At 56.4% G+C, this 21,955-nt stretch overlaps 1 protein-coding gene across 2 annotated transcripts; it reads left to right on the forward strand.

The window, feature by feature from the left end:
- The first annotated feature begins 2,011 nt into the window (after window positions 1–2,011).
- On the forward strand, window positions 2,012–19,601 carry FAM78A (family with sequence similarity 78 member A). 2 transcript variants are annotated; one of them, XM_012457965.3, is made up of 2 exons: window positions 2,012–2,782; window positions 16,345–19,601. In XM_012457965.3, the coding sequence occupies exons 1-2, from the start codon at window positions 2,460–2,462 to the stop codon at window positions 16,871–16,873; spliced, it is 852 nt and encodes a 283-aa protein (XP_012313388.1). In that variant the 5' UTR covers window positions 2,012–2,459; the 3' UTR covers window positions 16,874–19,601. The 2 variants fall into 2 exon arrangements, with proteins under 2 accessions (XP_012313388.1, XP_064233008.1); XM_064376938.1 differs by lacking the exon at window positions 2,012–2,782 and adding an exon at window positions 13,675–14,463.
- The last annotated feature ends 2,354 nt before the right edge of the window (window positions 19,602–21,955 follow it).

The raw sequence follows: 21,955 nt of genomic DNA on the forward strand, positions 1-21,955 counted from the left end.
TCCGGCCTCACGCTCCTTATGAGCCCCTGCACTGGGACCACTGGGTTCCCAGTCTCAGCTGGGACACCTTCGGGGGGATTGGGGGCCTTGGGCAAATCCCCCCAGCTGCTCAGCTCTGGATGCCTGCTCTGTGGAGTACACATCATCACAATGTCCCTCCACAGGAAGGCCGATGGTGGCTGAAACGATGCTCGGATACAGCGCTCATCACACAGCTGGCGTCCAACAGGCAGCCAGCAGACCTGCAGGAGGGGACTCACCTCTCCCCAAACTTTTCTCCCCTCCCCCGCCACCTTCCCAGCCCTGCAGCCTACAAAGCCCCCGCGCTGTCTCCACCAAGCCACTGTCTCCCTGCGGCCAGGAAACCCAGGGCAGGGCAGCCCTTCTGCGTGCGCTCAGAGCCCCAGAAAGCCGCTAATCCGGAGAGTTCAAAGGGCACAGGGAGCAGCCCACCTGGCCCCGAGACAGCAGCGGAACTACACTACCCAGAATTCCCGGGGCTGGCCAAAAAGGAAATGTCGTTTTTGCAAAGAGAGGCTCGACTCCCCCGGCAGCTGCAGAGAGAGGGAGCGAGGGGGAGCGAGGGACTACCAGGGGGAGGGCGGGCTGTGTGCCGGGAGCGAGGGTGGAGAGCCGGGCGGGCGGGGAGGAGGAGGCGGCGCCCGCCCGCCGCCGCCGCCGCCGCCGCCTGCGGACCTGCATCCCCGCGGGGCTGGCGAGCGGGCGATGGTCCCTGCGTGCGCCGGCTGCGCTCGGCCGGCGCAGGGGCCGAGTTTCTGCAAAGTTTGACCCGGTTGCCTTTCCGATGCTGCAGCAGAGCGAGGCAGAGCGGGGCGCGCCAGGCGGCTGCGGCGCGGCGGCGGAGCTGAGCGGCGACAGCGCGCTCACCATGATCGTAAAATAAAGGAGGCGCGCGGGGTGGGGGCGAGAGAGCCCCGAGCCTCAGCCCTCCGCCCCCGGCCGCTCCCCGAAGCCCCAGCCGGCAGAGGGTGGGGGCCGGGGGCACCCACGCCGGCCCCAGACCCCATTAGAGCCGAGGGACAGTGCCCGGGGAAGGGGGTGGGGGGGTGGGGGCGCCCCGAGAGCCTGCCTGCGCCGGGGTCAGGGGCGTCCGGAGGGCGGCGGCCCGCCGGGGCAGGTGAGTCGGCAGCGCCGCCCGGGTGGGGGCGTGCGCGCCAAAGTTCCCCGGCAGCGGCGAGCGCGCCCGACGCGCGGGGACCCGGGGCTGCTCGCGGCTGGAGAGGGTCCGCGGAAGCGCCCGACGCAGCGGGGCAGGGGCACTACGCCCTCTGAGGACCGAGAGACCCTGGCCGAAAACGGAGCGCCCGCCGGATCCGACGGTCCTGGTGGGTGACCCTGCGCCCAGGGGCCAGAGGGACCCGGGTGGGAAGGGGCGCCTGGCGCTGGCGGCGCGGCGGCGGGGACAGCGTAGGGCAAGTGCTCGCCGCCCCCTGCAGCGGCAGTTGCTCGTCCCCCACCCCGCCCCCGGCCGGGAGGGTGTCAGCGGAGATGTCACGGGTGGCGATTATTCGCTGGCGCGTGCGGTCGTGCGACCGCCACTGACGGGGCGGGCGGGGTGGGGGAGGGCCGCCGCCTCCGGGGAGACCGCCCAGAGCTGCGCCGTCAGCTTCGCAGCCCGCGCCCAGCACACACGCGTCGCCACCCCCGCGCGCCCCCCGCAGCAAAGTTCGGCTCAACTTTGAGGCCGGCCTTGACGCGCTGTCCCTTCCGCCTCCCACCAGGTCCTCAGCGGCTGCGGCCGGAGGCGACAGCGGCGAGGGGACGCGGCGCGCCCGCGTGGGGGCGTCCGGCCCGCACCCGCGAGTGGGCGCAGACGGGGACCAGCGCCGCGCTCCCCCGGCACCGGCGAGCGGCCCGAGCCCGGAGCTCGCCTCCTGGAAGCCGCGGGTCGGCGCTCGCCTCGAGCGCGCCGGGACCTCGGCCGGGTGAACGGAAACTGCTCTGCAATTGACTCCGCCACGCCGGGCGGGCGCGGGTGCGGGGCCCGGAGGGAGCGCGTGCGGAAGGCCAGAGGGCAGGAAGTCTCGCTTCTGCAGCGAGGGTGGCGCGACCGCGCGGGACGGAGCCTTCCTTATTTATGATCTGCCGGCGCTCGTCTGCTTCCTCCGAAGACTTCAGGGAGAGTCTGCGAGTTGCCGTCCCCGCATGTGAGGCATAGAAGGGCTGGATGTCAGAGCGACATGACTATTCATTAAACTCCAAACTTTTCTTTTTTTAACCCAAAGAATATCGGTGATTTTTGTCCACTGCGAGGAGAAGAAGAGCGAGCCCAGGGCTCTCGAAATGCAGCAGAATCCTTATTTATAAACAGGCCGCGGTAGTGATATATGCAACCCCCCTCTACTCAGTGAGTTTTCTATCCTATGGATAACGGTCTTGAGAGTTGAGATTGGAGAGCAGCGCCATGTGCGCTGGGTCCTGCAGCCTACGTCCTTTCAATGCCTGGTTTTCTCTGTGACTGCTGGCCTTCCCTGGAGATCAGAGCGCTCCTGTGTGCCATGGGCTGTATTCAGAGCATCGGAGGCAAAGCCAGGGTCTTTCGGGAAGGGATCACGGTGATTGATGTGAAAGCCTCCATCGACCCCGTCCCCACCAGCATCGATGAGTCCTCCAGCGTGGTGCTCCGCTACCGGACACCCCACTTCCGGGCCTCGGCCCAGGTGATCATGCCGCCCATCCCCAAGAAGGAGACCTGGATCGTTGGCTGGATCCAGGCGTGCAGCCACATGGAGTTCTACAACCAGTATGGCGAACAGGGCATGTGAGTATGGCCGCGAGTCAGCTCTGGGGATGGGGGACTGCTAGGGGTGGCCGAGCTTGGAAGCCTGGTGGGGGCCCGTAGGTGGAGGGGAAGGTGGAGATCCATGGAGACAGGGGGAAGCTTTAGGCAGGTATGGAGGTGGTCTCCTTGGCCTGGTGGCTCCTTGAAGGGTTTGCCTGTGGATCCAGATTGGGGTCATGTCCCTACACCCTACCCTGCCACTGTTCCCCCAGGGTTCCTGTGTCCTTCCCTGCAAGATGCTGAGAAAGCAGAGGAACATTACTACCAGTGTTTCTCCCCAGCGTGCCGTCTGCCTGGGGAGTGGCGGTGCCATCAAGGGTCACCAGAGAGGCTACAGGGCTGCTCTCCAGGCCCTGGCACTATGGGGGCTCAGGGCAGACCCTCAGGCTCTCTGGAACTCCCAGACCTGTGGTTTCTGGCCTTTGCGATTGGGCCTCAATGATCTTTCTGGCGGCTTCAAGTGTATTTGAGGACCTGGGGGAGTGCTTCGCTGTTGCAAACGTCTCTGTGTTTGAGAGCACAGTTAGTTTTAAAAGCCAGATTTGTTTCACAGGGTAGCACTTTCTGTCTCCAAGGCAGAAGGCCCCTTTATGCAGATGACTCCAGTGTCCCTCCGGCGAGGCCCTAACAGGAACAGCAAGGAGGAGCCTCTCCTCTACAGCCCCAGCTCCGTCTCCAGAGTGTGCCTAGGGTGTTGGAGGTCCCGGTGGGGACACTGGGACTCTTGGTCTCCTTTCCTGGCCTGCTTCCAGACCCCAGAGAAAGCCATCCCCAGGGTGGAAAGAGCTCCATTTAGACAGAGTTGGGAAAAGTGAATTAACCTGAAGGGTCACCCTAAGACAGAGGTGGTGAAAATAGCTGTTTCTGAGCATGAAGACCCTTTGGAGAGAGCCAGGGAGGCCCCGGGGGGCAGCCAAGCCATACGGCCCCATGACTGGCCGTGGACACTCCCAGAGCCTCTCTCAATGTCCACTCTGTGCGGCATCACTTCCCGGTTTTGCAAGTGGGAAAAAGAGAGGAGAATTTCGCAGCAATTGGAATTTATCACTTGATTTGAGAACCTCATGGGCCACTTGTAAATGAGAGGGGTGGAGGATGGCGGGACACCAGGCCTCGTGGCTTCTCCACTTAATGATTCCGAAGTTCTAAAGGAAACGTGAGGATCACAGTAACCCTGAAACCCAGGGTGTGACTGTGACCGTCCCAAAGAGGTGCATGGGGGGCACATCTGAAGGCTCTCACCGGCCTTCTCCACCAGCCTGATTTCTGTGCCAAGCCCTTTGCGTCTCAAGAGCAGCTAGTAATCCAGTTCAGGCAGGGGGCTGCCTTTCTATTCTAAGCAGGGAAACATGATTCTTAGTTATGCAGTGAGGACCTTTTCTAAGAACCCTTAAGCCCAGAAACCTCCTCAGGCTTTGAAGGCATCCAGGACAGTTGTAGAAACAAAAGTTTTCCTAGGGGTTTTGGGCTAAGCCTGGTTTCTTCCCTAGAAGGGGTAGGGAAGCCAGTGGGTTCTTCTGAACTTGGAAAATTGTGAGCATTAGTGGGAACTGGATTCTAATGAGATCGGTGCTACTCGCGGTGGTAAGGTAACAGGCCTGGTCCGAGGTACAGACTCCAAGCCTCAGTTTCCCCATCTCTGCACAGGGGCTTCCGATGTCTTGTCCAAGACTTGTTCTTCATCTGGTGACTCTGATTAGGTGTGGGTGATGTGGCTGGAGTCAGGACTGACACTCAGACCTGAGACGACCTTGCCCTCCTTGGGCCAGTCCTCATGACTTCCTAGGCAGATCTGGGTGGCAGGCCAGACTCTGCCACTTTCCAGGGTGTGACCTCAGGCAAGTCCCTTTACCGCTCTGAGCCTCACTTTACACATCTGCAAACTGGGGCCGGGAATAGCCCCTTCCCCTGGCTTATTGTGAGAGTCACTCAAGCCAACCAAATTTGCCGAGCAGTCAGCCCTGCGCCAAGCTCGTGCAGGCGCTGATGGGATGGGGATCGTCCTTAGCGGTGTTGTCATTGTGACTGTTATTCTGTCAGACAGAAGTGGCTAAAACTACAGAATTAGGACAGACGTCAACCACACCGTGTAGCGAATTTTCTCCCCAGCCCAAGTCTTTCTCTGTCACGTAGGGCCCACTTCCTGAGTTTAAAACTTTTTAAAACCACATAAGGCACGAAGTGCTTGCATTTTAAAGTGGCTCCAGGCCATTTTCCTTGCTCTCCCTCTGCCCCTGACGTTTCTCTTTGCTCCCACTCTCTCTTGGGACTCCTCTTTCCCTGCAGGGAGCCTCTGTGTCCCACCCAGTTCATTCTCTCTGGGTGCACTGGCTGTGTAATCCCAGTTGGGATAGGACCAGCCCCAGGGACAGGATGGAGTCAGAGGCTCCCTGGAGGGGCGGCTTGGAGCAGATGGGCAGAAGGGTTCACGCGTCCTGTCCCCGGGCTTCGCCAGACAGCCCACGGGTTCCGTTTGGTGTCTGTCTGTGAGGGTGAGAACCCATAGGGGTCTGTGAGGATTCACTCAGTGTGGGTGAGCATCCCGTGGCTGAGACGTAGAGGAGGCGGCTGCCGGATACTTATTAGTAGTCAACAAAGTCGTCCTAAGGGGCTGAGCTGGCAAAGAACAGAGCCCCGGATTCAACCTGCACCCTCAAAAGGCTCATGGAGAAGGCCAGGATGTGGCCTTGCTTCAGCTCCTTGGTGAATGGAAATAGAAGCATTTAGGTGGGATTTGTTTATTTATCTATCTATAATTTTTAATTTTTTTTTTTGAGACAGAGTATCACTCTTGTCGCCCAGGCTGGAGTGCAGTGGTGCCAATCTTGGCTCACTACAACCTCCGCCTCCCAGGTTCAAGTGATTTTCCTGCCCCAGCCTCCGGAGTAGCTGGGATTACAGGTGTACGCCACCACACCTGGCTAATTTTTGTATTTTAAGTAGAGACAGGGTTTCACCATGTTGGCCAGGCTGGTCTCAAACTCCTGACCTCAGGTGATTGGCCCACTTCAGCCTCCCAAAGGGCTGGGATTACAGGCGTGAGCCAACACACCCAGTCTTAGGTGGGATTTAAAACCTCCTTCCTGTCTCCCTTGCCCCAGGCCTCCTGTGATGACTTCCATTTTCAAAGTTTTTAAGCCTTGTGGCGTGAAGGAAAGGGAACAGTGGTTGGGATGACCAGGAACCCCAACCAGCCCAGAGCTGTCCCTCTGCTCTGCCTGGCCCAGGGTCCTGTCATTCTTTGTGCGGGTAGGGGGTGTCCTGTGTATGGCAGGGGGCTGGACAGCATCCCTGGCCTCTACCTACTCCATGCCAGGAGCACATCCCTGCAAGCTGTGACAATCAGTCATGTCCCCAGGCAGGGCCGGACGTACCGGGAGGGGATGTGAAATCACACTTAAAGGAGAACCACTGGACTCAGACCCAGACAATTCAAATCCTTAAAATGAAAGCCAGGCCCTGTGCTTCGTGGCCAGGGAAGGGACGGCCAGGTAGCAGGAGCTAGGTTAGGGCTTCCATTCTTCACAAATGGGCTTGTATCCAAAATGTTAATTCCAAATACTTAACCGAAATCCTAATACCCCCAAACGTTATCCCTGCTTAAAATTAATCCCTAAGCCAGGAGGGTAACTTTTTAGAATGACATTCTGGGTTTGAAATATTTGAAATGGAACAATTAAAAAAAAAACACCTCAATAATATCCTGACTTTTACAGACAGAGCTGGCAAAGGGTGAGTTTCTCTGTGCCAGCATGAGAGGTTTCTATATGGCTTTGGGTCCAACCCACATCACTTTAAAAGCCAACCCCCCCACTTCCAAATTGTTGGAGACACCTGCCTCCACAGCCCGGCCCCCGCAATTCCTCAACTGCCACCTGTCAGCTGGCACAGAGTCTCCTAAGTGACAAGTCACAATTTCTCGCCTGTGTGGGAGAAGTTCCACATTATCCCTGGTTTGCCCTTCTCTGGAGCCCCCTGGGAACCTGGCCCACAGCCACGGCCAAGGCCAAGCCCAGGGGCAGTGTATGGCTCAGGATTCTGCCACAGGGAAGACTGGGCAGGGAGGCAGGGGAGCAGCTCAGATAGAACCTTTGGGTTGACAGGGACACTGCCCCATGCCCATGTGTAGAACCCCAGGGAACCCCAGCTCCCAAACCTTGGGCCAGCCTCTTAACCTTTCTAAGCCTCACTGTTCCCATCTATGAAATGGGAATATGAGTCCTCCCTCATAGGGTTGTGATGATAAGAGCTTAGCTCAGCACCTCAGGTATACCAAGCACTCAATATATGGCAGCTGTCAATCATAATTACCGATAATGTCTTATTCATTACACGGTGCCTGCCAGAGTCAGCGGAAAGGAGGCAGTCTTGTTGCTGTTGGCACATTATCCCTTCTCCGGGTTTCAGATACCTTTCTCTAGCATGAGTGCCTTGGACCATGAAACCTCTGAGGGTCTTTCTGGTTAAAACATGTGCCGCCACTGCGTTATGGAAGGTCAGTGACCAGCCTGGACAACACAGTGAAACTCTGTCCCTACAAAAAACACAAAACAGTTAGCCAGGCATGGTGCTATGTGCTTGTAGTCCCAGTTTCTTGGGAGGCTGAGGTGGGAGGATCGCCTGAGCCTGGGGAGGTTGAGGCTGCAAGTGAGCTGTGATCGTACCACTGCACTCCAGCTGGGGCAACAGAGTGAGACCCCATCTCAAAAAACAAAAAGGCTGGTGGGAAAGGACAGGGCAGGGTTGGAGGGACCACTGGGTACCACCCAGCCCTGCTGGGATGGCGCTGAGAATGGCTGCCTTGGGCCCCTTCCCACCTGCTGTCTCCCAGTGTCCTCCCAGGAGCTCAGGAGGGCCTCATTTTATGATGTGGTCACAGCATCTAAGACCTGAAGCTGCTTGCCTGAGCAGTCTTGCTCAGTGCCAGCAGATCTGGGGACAGGCCATGGAGGAATGTCCCTGTTGACCACGTGGCCTCTTCCTGAAGCCGGGCCCTGAGCTTCAGTTATGCAAAGAACAATTGAGGAGGAGGCTTCCTGTCTGTAACCGGAAGGTGGCCTCCCCCATCTGCTGGGCCCTGGCGGAGGCAAGCGGGGGGTGGGTGGGAGAGGGAAGTCCATGTTTCAAGGCTTTGGGGTGGGAGGAAGTAGGGGGGATGGCCCAGCCTAACAAGAACTCCCCCAGGACCAGCCCCGGCCAAGCAATCACTGCAGCCCTCATCCACTTTCCAAGCACTGGAAACAAACACTGGCTGCTCCCAGAGACGTGCGAGGCGGCATTCCACAGCTGTAGTAATCAGGGAAGTTACACACTGACGTCCTTTGTTTTGCTGATGGGAGTTGGGTGAAATGAAAAAGATCAGTTGTGCCCAGTGTTCGGGGGCGGGGAGCATCCTCACCTGTTTGTGGGAGGACAGTTGAGGCAGGCGAGGATGCTGAGAGGTGAGTTTGGCTGTGCCTGTTACCGTTCACATGTGCGTGCCTTTCAGGTCGGTGGTTGTACTTTTTGATACGGAGTCTCGCTCTGTTTGCCTAGGCTGGAGTGCAGTGGTGCAGTCTGGGCTCACCGCAACCCCTGCCTCCTGCCTCAGCCTCCTGAGTAGCTGGGATTACAGGCGCCCACCACCATGCCTGGCTAATTTTTGTTATTTTTAGTAGAGACGGAGTTTCACCGTTTTGGTCAGGCTGGTCTTGAACACCTAACCTAGTGATCTGCCTGCCTCGGCCTCCCAAAGTGTTGGGATTACAGGCGTGAGCCACCGTGCTCAGCCGTACTTTTTTTTTTTGAGATGGAATTTCATTCTTGTTGCCCAGGCTGGAGTGCAGTGGCACGATCTCGGCTCACTGCAACCTCTGCCTCCTGAGTTCAAGCGATTGTCCTGGCTCTGCCTCCAGAGTAGTTGGGAATTACAGGCGCCTGTCACCATACCTGGCTTTTTTTTTTTTTTTTTGTATTTTTAGTAGAGACGGGGTTTCACCACGATGACGAGGGTCTCAAATTCCTGACCTCAAGTGATCCTCCCGCCTCGGCCTCCCAAAGCGCTGGGATTACAGGTCTGAGTCATCACCTCCAGCCTGTACTTTTAGAGCCTTTTGCAGAAACCTTGTGCCCCTTGCTCAGAGCCTGCGTGTTATCAGAGGTGTCCAAAAAAATAACCTACTGAATAAGTGAATTAATGATCATGTGAACAGGAGAAGCAGCACGTAAAGATGCACATGGGCCAGGCGCGGTGGTTCACACCTGTGATCCCAGCACTTTGGGAGACCGAGGTGGGCGGATCACCTGAGGTCAGGAGCTCGAGTCCAGCCTGGCCAACATGAAGAAACCCCGTCTCTACAAAAAATACAAAAATTAGCTGGGCATGGTGGTGCATGCCTGTAATCCCAGATACTCGGAGGACTGAATCACGTGAGGTGCAAGAATCACTTGAACCTGGGAGGTGGAGGTTACAGTGAGCCGAGATCGCACCACTGCACTCCAGCCTGGGGCAACCGAGCAAGACTGACTCAAAGATTAAGAAAAAGAAAAAGAAAAAAAATGCACACATGAGGATGTTAACTCCAGCACGGCTCCTAATAGCAAAAGACCAGGAACACCTCAAGGGCCCTTCAAGAGGGAGTGAAATTACAGTCTGTCTGCAGTGCAGACTCTGAGGCAGGGCCACCGGCGCTGAGGAGCAAGGTGGAGTTATAGATGCTTCCACATGGGAAAGTGATACATTGTGATTACATTGTTGTTTAAAGTCATCAAACAGTCTGTAGGGTAGTAACTCATTTTTGTTAAAAAGAAAACACTGAAGGTTGGGAACATCCTGTGTGTATGCAGAGAGCGAGGCCTCAGAGGGTGTTTACCAGAGCGCATGGGCACACGCGGAGGGGCTCTGGGGAGGTAGGTGCTTTCAGTTCTCACTTGATACACTTCTTTTTTTTTTTTTGAAATGGAGTCTCACTCTGTCGCCCAGGCTGGAGTGCAGTGGCATGATCTCAGCTCACTGCAACCTCTGCCTCCCAGGTTCAAGCAAGTCTTCTGGGATTATACGCACGAGCCACTGTGCCCGGCTAATTTTTGTATTTTTAGTAGAGAGGGGTTTCACTATATTGTCCAGGCTGGTCTTGAACTCCTGACCTCAGGCAATCCGCCTGCCTCCGCCTCCCAAAGTGCTGGAATTAAAGGCGTGAGCCACCGCGCCCCGCCTTTTTTTTCTTTTAGAGACAGTCACACTCTGTTTTCCAGGCTGGAGTGCTGTGGCGCAATCCTAGCTCACGGCAGCCTTGAACTCCTGGTCTCAAGCAGTCCTTCCACCTTAGCTTCTTGAGTAGCTGGGAGTACGGGGATGGGCCACCACGCCTGGGTAATTTTTAAGTTTTTCATACGGGTGAGGATCTCTTGCTTTGTTGCCCTGGCAGGCCTTGACCTCCTGGGTTCAAGTGATGCCCCCTCACCTCCAGCGTTAGACTCCCATAGTTGAGGTTTTAAAAAGGATATTAGGCCAGGCGCGGTGGCTCGTCTCAGCATCTTGGGAGGCTGAGGTGAGAGGATCGCTTAGATTCCATTAGAGCCTGGTGAGGGAGAACTGGGTCAGGTTGGGGGCCTTGGCCCAGTTACTTCCCAGCTGTGTGACCTTGGACCTGGCCTCTAACTGCCCTAAGTCTCTTCTATAAAGTGCACCCCACAGCCCAGATACTCGGAGGACTGAATCATGTGAGGTGCAAGAATCACTTGAACCTGGGAGGTGTGGTGCCCAGTGCAGCCCCTGTGCTCACTGCACCAGCTGTCACCGTCTGCTAAGGTGACCATCCAGTGAGTGGCCCTTGCAGCTGCAGCCCTGCAGGATAAGCAGAAGCTCAGAGCAATTTTGGGGGCCCTGGGCTCTTCACAGAGGTGCCCTGTGGGCTTTGGGGGAGACCCGGCATGCCACTGACAGTCACTGATTCCGGCCAGACGTTGATGGTGCCTGAAGCTGGGCCCGGTGCTGTGATACATCTCAGATACATGATGATGGGTGAGGCAGACCCGGCCCTGCCCTCACGGCCTCGTGGTCTGTCTGGGGAACAGACTGACAGCAAATGAGTGTGTCAGTATTTAGTCATCCTCATGCATGGGCCACGGGGCAGCAGGACAAGATCCAGTGGCATTGAATACCGGGGGCACCTGGCCCATGTGGAGGGTCTGGGCGGGCTTCTTTGCGGGGTGGCTGCAGAGCTGAGTAATGAGCAGCTATGAACGAGGCGAGGAGGAGGAAGAGGGGAGAGGAGGAGGAGGAAAAGGGGGTGCGGAGGATGAGGATGACGCTGCTCCCAGGAGAAGGCCCTGAGAGGGTGGAGCATGGCCACTGCAGCAGCTGAGAATGGCTGGGGGCCCTGGAGCCCAGGGAGGACGTGTGTGTACACGTGCACGTGTGCACGCACGCAGGGCTCCGGGCTTCAATTGGATCAGTTTTAAGAGCATAGGGGAGTCATGGTCGGTTTAACAGGATTGGAGCCATGCAATCGGATTTGTGTTTTTAGAAGATCCCTCAGGCTGCTTCTGGGAGGGGAACAGATTGCAGGAGGCTGGGAGACCAGGGAGGGGCAAGGCCAGGCTGGAGGCAGAGGAAGAGAAGGGGCACAGCCTGGAGGTTCAAGGGGGAGTCCAGGATGGTGCTGTGTCCTGGTGACACAGGCCTCCCCATTGCTCGCCAGAACAGTAGCTCTGTCCACCCGTCAGGACTTCATGGCGTGTTGAAGGCAGGTGCCCTGCAGATGTTTTGTTGGGTGGGTGACAATGGGAGTCAGGACAGGGACACCGCAAGAGGCTGAGGAGGCCACTTCAGCCCTGGAAGCCTTCCGATGCCTGGGTTCCAGCCTGGACTTGACTGCTGTCCTGTGGGTTACCACACCTAGGAGGACAGGAGTGTGACAGGCGGCCTTAGCTGCCTCTGCCCACGGCTGTGGAAGCAAACGGCCTGCTGGCCTCCTAGACTGGGCAGCTGCCTGGGGCCTGCACTCAGAAGGGCCCTGAGCGTGGTTCAAGGGTCTGATGTCACCACATTGAAAATCTCAGGGTTTTTAGGGCTGGGCACAGTGGCTCACACCTATAATCCCAGCACTTTGGGAGGGCAAGGTGGGAGATCACCTGAAGTGTCAGGGGTTCGAGACCAGCCTGGCCCACATGGTGAAACCCTGTCTCTACTAAAAAAAATGCAAAAATTAGGCTGGGCATGGTGGCTCACACCTGTAATCCCAGCACTGTGGGAGGCCGAGGTGGATGGATCACCTGAGGTCAGGAGTTCAAGACCAGCCTGACTAATATGGTGAAACCCTGTCTCTAAATAATTAGCCGGGCATGGTGGCGCATGCCTATAATTCCAGCTACTTGGGAAGTTGGTGCAGGAGAATCACTTGAACGCAGAAGGCGGAGGTTGCAGTGAGCCAAGATCATGCCATTGCACTCCATCCTAGGCAACAAGAGTGAAATTCTGTCTCAAAAAAAAAAGTACAAAAATTAGCCAGGCGTGATGGCAGGTGCCTGTAATCCCAGCTATTCGGGAGGCTGAGGCAGGAGAATTGCTTGAATCTGGGAGGCAGAAGTTGCAGTGAGCCAAGATTAGACCACTGTACTCCAGCCTGGGTGACAGAGCGAGATTCCATCTCAAAAAAAAAAAAAAAGGAGAAAGGTGGTTAAGATATTGCTTAACTTTAGACTTTTAAATTAAAAATAATTGGGAAATTTCAAGGACAACTATTAACAGAACATAATTAGAATGTTTAAGTCCCGGCCAGGCGCCGTGGCTCACACCTGTAATCCCAGCACTTTGGGAGGCTGAGGTGGGCGGATCACAAGGTCAGGAGATCGAGACCATCCTGGCCAACATGGTGAAACCCCTTCTCTACTAAAATACAAAAATTAGCCAGGCATGGTGGCGCACACCTGTAGTCCAAGCTGCTCAGGAGGCTGAGGCAGGAGAATTGCTTAAACCTGGGAGTTGGAGATTGCAGTGAGCCGAGATTGCGCCACTGCACTCTAGCCTGGTGACAGAGTGAGACTCCGTCTCAAAAAAAATCTGTAATAAAAAAAAAGGCAGGCAAAAAGCATTAAAAAACTGAGAAGAAATTTAAGAAAAGAGAAGCAAGTTCATATAAAAATAATTCGTCTGGGGCGGTGGCTCATGCCTGTAATCCCAGCATTTGGCAGGCTGAGGCGGGCGGATCATCTGAGGTCAGGAGTTTGAGACCAGCCTGACCAACGTGGTGAAACCCTGTCTACTGAAATGCGAAATTAGCGGGGTGTGGTGGTGCACATCTGTGGTCCTAGCTACTCGGGAAGGTGAGGCAGAAGAATCATTTGAACCTGGGAGGTGGAGGCTGCGGTGAGTAGAGATCACACCACTGCACTCCAGCCTGAGTGACAGAGTGAGACTCCATCTTAAAAAAAAAAAAAAAAAAAAAGCTTCAGGTCAAATCAGGGCTACCTGGTCTGGGAGAGGCACACCTCTAACTGCTGATGCCACCATAACCCTCAAAGGGTCTCCAGAAGCTTCCACCGACTGCTGTTGGCTGCACCAGGCAGTGAGTATCAATGCATTTAATCATCACAAAACCTGGCAGGCAGACGGTGGTGGATTGTCCGAGGACTGCTGATCAGATGGTGGAGGCCCAGCACGTCTGTGACTGGACCACAGAGCGAGTAGCCGGGGCTGACAGTGGACCCTGGGCTGCTGCAGGTGCTCCTGAGCTGTGCCCTTGACTGCACTCTGCAGGTGGAGGGATCCACGCAGCCTGGCCCTGAGCCATGCACGCCCTGCGTGACGCAGCGCTGTCTGCCAGCCCGGGAGGCTTCTCACCTGTCTGTGTCTGAGCCAGGGCCTGGGAGTTTCAGGGCTGGGGAAAGGAAAGGAAACTCAAGGCCGGGGTCAGGAAGAGGGGGGCCATTCTGCTGCTCAGCCCCACTCCCCCAAACCTGGCCTTCAGCTCTTTGCAAATGAATGGGGACAAGGCCAAAGCAGGGTTCCTTATGCCAGTTCGCTTCTGCCTTAAAAAACCAAACAACCGGAAATCTTTTCCAAGCAAGTGTAAGCACTGTGTGAGGACAGAGTGGGCGTTTCCTTTTGAAACAGAAGACTAGGCTCCCGTGGACAAAGAGACCCTGAACCCCGTCTCCATCCGTGCTGGGGGACTGAACAAGCAGGTTCGCCCCGTTATCATCCTGCCTGCTGCTGTGGGGCCCCAGATCTTAGGAGCTGCTGGGTACTTCCAGACAGTGAGGTTGTGTGAGCTGCCTCCAGGTTCCCTGAGTCTGGGGTGGGTGCTCAGGGGCTGGGCAGGAGATGCCCACTAGGAAGTTGCTACTCTAATGAGTGAGCTTTTCAATGAAATGAACAGGAAAATTAGCAAAATCATGTTCCTAATCATTCCTCCTCTAGCGGCCCCAATTTTGCTGACTGCTACCATTATATGATGCATAAGTAGGGGAATGCATTTTTTAAATTATGGTAAAACCTATGTAGCATATTATAAAATTGACCGTTGTATTTATTTATTATTATTATTACTTTTTGAGATGGAGTCTTGCTCTGTTGCCTGGGCTAGAGTGCAGTGGCACGATCTTGGTTCACTGCAACCTCCGCCTCCCAGGTTCAAGCAATTCTCCTGCCTCAGCCTCCCAAGTAGCTGGGACTACAGGCGCTCGCCACCACACCTGGCTAATTTTTCTATTTTTAGTTACAGACAGGGTTTCACCATATTCATCAGGCTGGTCTTGAACTCCTAACCTCGTGATTCGCCTGCCTCAGCCTCCCAAAGTGCTGTGATTATAGGCATGAGCCACCACGCCCAGCCTATTTTTTAAATTACTTTTTTAAGACAGGGTCTGGCTCTGTCACCCAGTCTGGAGTTCGATGGTGTGATCTTGGCTCACTGCCACCTCCGCCTCCCAGGTTCAAGTGATTCTCCTGCTTCAGCCTCCCGAGTAGCTGGGACTACAGGCGCATACCACCACGCCCAGCTAATTTTTGTATTTTTAGTAGAGATGAGGTTTCACTACGTTGGCTAGGCTGGTTTCGAACTCCTGACCTCAAGTGATCCACTGCACCTGGCCAAAATAGACCATTTAAATCATTTATAAGTGCACAGCTCAGGGGCATTAGGTCCATTCAAGGTGGTGTGCAGCCTTGACCCAGCACCCATCTTCAGAACTCTTTTCATCTTGTAAAACTGAAACTTCATGCGCAAGAAACATCAGCTTTCCGTTCCTCTTTCTCCCAGCCCCTGGCGACCTCCATTCTTTCTGTCTCTGACTTTGACAACGCTAGGGACTTCACATAAGGAGAATCACACAGGATGTGTCTTTTTTGTGGCTGGCTTATTTCAGTCAAGGCTGATCCGTGTTGTAGCCTGTGTTGGAACGTCCTTCTTTCTTAAGGCTGAGGAACATTCCATTGTATGTATATAGCACGTTTTGTTTATCCATGTATCTGTCGTTGGACACTTGGACTGCTCCCACCTTTTGGCTATTGTGATTAGTTCTAGGAGCAGGAATGCATTTTTTTAGAGGTAGGGTCTTGCTGTGTTGGCCAGGCTCATCTCAAACTCCTGGAGTCAAGTGATCCGCCTGCCTTGGCCTCCCAAAGTGCCGGGATTACAGGTGTGAGCCACTGTGTCTGGTTGAGAGTTTTTTTTTTTTTTAGGTTTTTTTTTTTGAGACAGAGTCTTCTTCTGTCACCCAGGCTGGAGTGCAGTGGCACAATCTCAGCTCACCACAACCGCCACCTCCCGGGTTTAAGCAGTTCTCCTGCCTCAGCCTCCCAAGCAGCTGGGACTACAGGCACCTGCCATTACGCCCTGCTAATTTTTGTATTTTTAGTAGAGAGGAGAGTTTTACTGTGTTGGCCAGGCTGGTCTCAAACTCCTGACATTGTGATCTACCCTCCTCGGCCTCCCAAAGTGCTGGGAGTACGGGTGGGAGCCACCATGCCCAGCCAGGAATGGATTTTTAACAGTAGCTTGTTCCTGGGAGTACCCGCTGTGTACGTAGGTGAGTGGAAGGCACAGTGGCTGCAGCGTGTCCTGAACTTCCCTGTTAACAGGTACCTTGGTGGAAACAGGTGCCCGGGTCCCAGGCCCCATCACTTGGCCAAATGTCCTTAGGAAAATGTGGCCTCCCTCTCCACCCCCAGCCCACCACTTTGCTTTCTGTATCTGCAGGGAGGGGTTTCATGGAAAGGTTGTCTGTGAACCTGTAGGGGCCCTATAGCCTGGAGTGGGTCCCAGATGCCACTGTACCCACGGCCACGTGGGAGTGTGGGATCTGTATGTCCCCAGAGCAACTTGGGCCAGGCAGGCCACCCTTTTCTGTCTGAGGGTTATGATTGTGACAGCAGCAATGATGACAGTGACGCTGCCAGCTACTGTCTGGCCCCCTGCCCCCAGAATGTCAAAGGGGACTGGGTGGTCTTCTGGGTCCGTTCCATCCTCAGGGCCCGGGACAGCCTCTGGTCTGCGAGGGGGACACAGAAAGCCCTGCTTGAGTGACCAAATGAGTGAACCGGGCTTCCTTGTCCTCAGGTCCAGCTGGGAGCTCCCCGACCTCCAGGAGGGCAAGATCGAAGCCATCAGTGACTCGGACGGGGTGAACTACCCATGGTACGGCAACACCACGGAGACCTGCACCATCGTGGGCCCCACCAAGAGGGACTCCAAGTTCATTATCAGCATGAACGACAACTTTTACCCCAGCGTCACGTGGGCCGTGCCCGTCAGCGAAAGCAACGTGGCCAAGCTCACCAGCATCCACCGGGACCAGAGCTTCACCACCTGGCTGGTGGCCACCAACACGTCCACCAACGACATGATCATCCTGCAGACGCTGCACTGGCGCATGCAGCTCAGCATCGAGGTCAACCCCAACCGGCCCCTGGGCCAGCGTGCCCGGCTGCGGGAGCCCATCGCCCAGGACCAGCCCAAAATCCTGAGCAAGAACGAGCCCATCCCACCCAGCGCCCTGGTCAAGCCCAATGCCAACGACGCTCAGGTCCTCATGTGGCGGCCCAAGTACGGGCAGCCGCTGGTGGTGATCCCACCCAAGCACCGGTGACAGCCAGGGCCGCCTGCCAGGTCAGACTCTAGAATAATAATACCGCTGAAAACACAACACAGACGTACTCTTCAGTCAGTCAGCAAGATACAACCATTCTACCTTCTCCAGCGGGCGGGTCTCACCGCGCTGATGCCCCCGGGAAGGCCTCCCCGGCTCTCGGCACCTGCTTCCTCTCAGGGAGAGGGGAGACCTAAGCGGGACAGACAGACCCCACGTGTGCCCTCAGGGTCACTCTGGTCTCCTTTCCTCTCCTTTTTCTCACAGTTTCAGTCTCTCAGTTGTCACAGATTCCCTGAAACACTGCTTTTTCCGGTTTTTTAAAACCTCCTCCTTTGGGGGTTCAGGGGCAGGAGGAGGAGGAGCTGATCAAGAGGGAAGCCCCAGCCCCGATCAGAGAGACAGATCCGCACTGCTGCCGATTCGTGGCGCTGGCCGGCCTTCCCCCAGGTCCCTGACCCCCATCACGCGGCCTTATGTAGACTTGCTTTGCCAAACTTTTGCCTTAAGCTGAATTTCAAGGAAGAAAACAAATCGGAGACAGAAAGCAGGATTTCTTTTCTACCAGACTTTTCCTCTTCTGCCAGAGGTGGAGGGAGGGGTGAGGTCGCCTGTGAGGTTCTCTTGAGGCCTTCGTCCTGTTGTCTTGGGAGGAGGGCGAGGAGGGGCATTTAGAGCTGAAACCAGCTGCTCACTCTCTTTTTGGCAGAAACAAAACCACAGGCAGACTCTGCCTGAACAGCCCTTTCTCTCCCCCACCCCTAGGTCGCATCCCCCACCTGCGGAGAGGGGCTGTGATCTCTGGTGGGGAGGCCCCGCCAGCAGCCTGGCCTTTTCTCCCCTCCTTTCCCAGCAGCCTTAACTTCCTGTGGGCGGCTCCAGGAGGAGAGAGGGAGGCTCCTGTGAGCCCAGGGAGTTTTCCCCCTCTTAGTCCTCAGGACCCACCCCCAGTTGGGTCCCTGGTCCATCCCTCCAGGTATGTGGCGTTATCTTTCTCCATCCACACTGGCCCCCGGTGCCTGGGGGCTGGTCACCCATACCGCCAAGACACAGCCTTGCTGTTAGTCTCAAAGGTAAGGAAGGCATTCACGTCCCCTCTTGCAGGGATTTTAAGACTTGAATGGGGCAGGCCCCGGCCCCTGTGGCTGGCTGGGCTCTAGTGTACTGTAAAGGGGCCAAGACAGGGCTTGTTCTCAGGGGGCGCCCCTCCCAGGCCCTCGGGGCAGGGGGAGGGCGCAGTCAGACTCTGGGTGCCACAGCGATGAGGGGGAAGGTACCCGAGCTATAGGGCAGTCTTGGGAGGCCATCAGCCGAGCCTCTGCTTCCTGTCCTCAAAGAAGTGAATCCAGGTCAAGGGCTGGGAGGGCTGAGTTGGCCCATGGTTGAGAGGGGTCAGAGCCACTTTGGAGGCTGGGATGGCACAGCGGACAGCGTCAGGTGAGGACAGACGTCGGGAAGCCCATCCCTGGGACCTGCTCTCCCTCGGTCCCAGGCCTCGGGAGCCTCAGGCCATGCTTTGTCCTGACCCATTGTGCCAGGGTTCTGAGTAGTGTCAGCCTGTAGCTGCTGGCAGGGGCTAACGGGACATTCTGCCGAAGCCACGTTCCTTCCAGCTTGCCAAACCCACAGCTACCCCCTACCCCCGCCCCGGGGCCTGCACTCAGCCTAGTAATTATCAAGCACAGAAAACCGTCCATTTAGAAAAATAATCCATTTCTGCTGCAGATGAGCCACTTGTAGGAGTCTCTGTGACAGCGTGGGACAGTGTGGGCACCGAGGTTCCGGCCCCGCCCCTTTGTCCACGGGCTGTTGCGTTTATTCAAGGGGTGCTTAATGCCCGTTCAGTCTCTGCCGTCAGTCTCTGGGCCCAGCTCGTGCCAGGAGGCTGTCCTGGCACACACTGGGCTGGAGCTGCCGGCTGGCACGGTGCTCAGGGGGCCCTTGGTGGGGGCCGGACCTCCCCGCAGAAACTGCAGGTTCTCTTTTGTGAGTATGGGGGCCGTGCCACCCAGAGAGGCAGTAGCCTTGCGGGGAACAGTGGGTCCCAGCTGCAGGTCTAGGGATGGTGGGAATGGGCCTGGGACTCGGCTTTCATTCACTGGAGACGATTCTCCACTCAGGTCTTTATTGCACTAACTCGGGGACAGGGCCCTGGGGGTTTAGGAAGCAGGTCTCTAGCTGCTGGGTTCTTCCTGGAGGTGGGGCTGGAGAGCAGAATGGAAAGGGGCTTCCTGAGCTGCTGGGGGGGCAAGGGGCCCCGAACCCACATTTCTTGAGTGTGCGCAAACACTCGAAGCAGGAGCCAGCACCCCTCCCTCTGCATGCCCGGCCCCCAGCCCACCTTGCCCCCCGAGCCACCTTCACCCACGCCCTTTCTTTCCGTCCTTTCTTCCTCACTGAAGAAGGGCTGGGAAGACCCCAGCCAGGCTGCAGGTCCGGCTGCGGACTCTCAGCTCAGCTCCTGTCTGGTCCCCAGCCTCCTTCCTCCTGTCGGAGCACAGGCCCCAGGCGTCCTGCCCGGGCCCTGATCCTCTTCTGTCCCCCAGCCCTGCCCTGGCGTGGACAGCCACCCACTCCTTCCAGCAATAAGCGCCGTCCGTGGAGAGTACTGTGAAACAAATCAATGCACTTCCTAGGAGGCACAAGACTCTTGAAGATATAAAATGAACCTTTTTTAAAAAAAAAAACAAATATTCATAAAGAGAAATAAAATGTAATTTTAAAGTAGGCTTGGCTGGGTCCTGGGTATTTCTGAAGTGGCGCTTCACTCTAGGGTTGGTGGCTCAGCACTGGCCGCGGGGGTGAATGTATTTGGGGGGCAGGAAGATAGGCTGAGGCTGGGGTCCCTGTGCTCAGGGCTGGGAGATGGGAGGAGGGAGCCAGCCTCTGAGGCCTGCGCCTTCCAGCTGCTTCTGTTCACAGCCTCAGCTCCAGTGAGAGCAGCCCTGAGGCCTCAGCCTTGTACCGGAAAGTGTCCCTGCCAGTGCCCTGCCTGGAGGGTGGTGGGCTTGGAGGTAGAGCTAGGAATTGGGGGCAGCTTGGCTTTTTGACGAACAGTAAAACCCCTACGTCAAGGGCAATTAATGCTTAGGTTGACCCTTAACTTCGGCCTGCAAAGCTCTCTTCCTGTGGTCTAGCTGGACAGCGTCAGTCTAAACAGGGGCTCCATGCCCTGCCCTCGGCCAGCAGCTGATGACAGGACCCATGGGGCCCCAGCCTTGAATGGATACCATCTTATAACTGGAGCTTTTTTGTGTAAGCATGGGTGGGCGCCCCGGAGGTCCTGGAGTGGCTGTGGACTCTGAAGGCAGACCACAAGTTCAAGGCCATTTATGTGGGCTTGAGCATGACCCTCAGCCCCTCTGAGCCTTATTTACCTTGTATGGAAAATGGAGATTTGGCCAGGAGACTACACCTGTAGTCTCAGCACTTTCAGAGGCCAACGCGGCAGATCACTTGAGGTCAGGAGTTCAATACCAGCCTGGCCAACATGGCGAAACCCCGTCTCTACTAAAAATACAAAAAGTAGCTGGGCATGGTGGTGGGCGCCTGTAGTCCCAGCTACTCAGGAGGCTGAGTCAGGAGAATCGCTGGAACCCAGGAGACAGAGGCTGCAGTGAGCCGAGATTGCACCGCTGCACTCCAGCCTGGGTGACAGAGTGAGACCCTGTCTCAAAAAAAAAAAAGTAAATGGAGATTTCCAGTTGCCTCCTGGTGGATTCCGTGGAAATTCCCTGTTCTGCTCTATTTCCTGGTGCGAGCTCATTGAATCCTCATGACAACCCCACAAGGGAGGTGTTACTGCCACCCCCATTTCACAGAGGAAGGAACGGGGAAAGTGGACGCCAGGAGCTGCCTGAGACCACGCAGCTAGCACAAGCCAGAGTCAGGATTCGAACTCTGGCCACAGAGCCAGCCACCTCTCGCCATGGTGCACTCTCAGCCTTGAGCCCGAGACTGTGGGGCCATGTGCAGTGTCCAGTAACATTGGTGACTGTTACTGAGAAGGTCCCATGCCTCTGCTCCCCCATCCTGGGAGCCCCAGACAGGAAGTGCACCCCCCTCCCTGCCCCAGAAGTCTCAGGGCCGTCAGTTCTTTCTGGTCCACAGTGAGCCCATCTCATTCCCTTTGAGGAGGGGCCGGGTGGTCAGCTGCACCCACTGCACACAGGCTCATCTTCCAGGGTGGGTAGTGGCTTCTCTGCACCACCATGGGCACAGGGAAGCCCCACGCACCTGGGCATCAGAATTCAGTTCTTCTGTGGTTCTTCACGTTGCAGCAAACCAACAGCACTCGCCTCCTGCCTCCTGGGGCTGAGACACCAAAGCAGGAAATTGCATAACAGGCACTGCTGGCTGCGCTCCACGCAGATGGCTTCTGGGTGGCGCAGTTCACTGTCGTGGTTTGGCTTCTCTGTGTGAAGTCGGCTCCTGAGCTCTGCCCAGGAGAGACCGTGGGGGTGTGTGTGGGGGGGGTGCGTGTGTGTGTGTGTGGGGGGGTGTATGTGTAGAGAAAGGGGTGCAGGCCTAACCTGACAGTCCGGCTTCAGCTTAGGAGCTCAGAAGAGCAAAGCATTCACGCAGAGGCTCAGTGAGACCGGAGGCTCAGCCCGAGTCCGTAGTTACCAGTTTTGAGAGGGAAATGCACAAGGAGGGAGGTTGCCCGAGTCCGTAGTTACCAGTTTTGAGAGGGAAATGCACAAGGAGGGAGGTTGTGAGTGAAGTGGATTCCAAGTGGCATTTAGTCACATCGTGGAAGCCCTCCAGCCTCTCCAGCCGACAGCAGGTAAAATTTACAAGTCCAGACTGGGAGGAGAGGCAAAGACATTAGACGCTGCCCAGCTGTCACGGGTTCCTCTCCAGGATCCGGGCCTGGGAGAGCCGGCTGGGCCGGGCCAGGCCCACCTGCCAGAGACATCGAAGGTCTGGGAGAAGCAGCTGCACAACAGCCCTACACACCTCCACCTCCCACCTTCGAAGTCACTTCTCAGGAGAGCCCCTTCTGCTCTGGGCTGTTTTTCTTTTTTTAAGATGGGGTTTTTCTCTTGTTGCCCAGGCTGGAGTGCAGTGGCGCGATCTCGG

This window comes from Aotus nancymaae, unplaced genomic scaffold (genome assembly GCF_030222135.1).
Source record: "Aotus nancymaae isolate 86718 unplaced genomic scaffold, 86718_ANA_hifiasm-v0.15.2.pri h1tg000003l, whole genome shotgun sequence".
Classification (NCBI taxonomy): Eukaryota; Metazoa; Chordata; class Mammalia; order Primates; family Aotidae; genus Aotus; species Aotus nancymaae.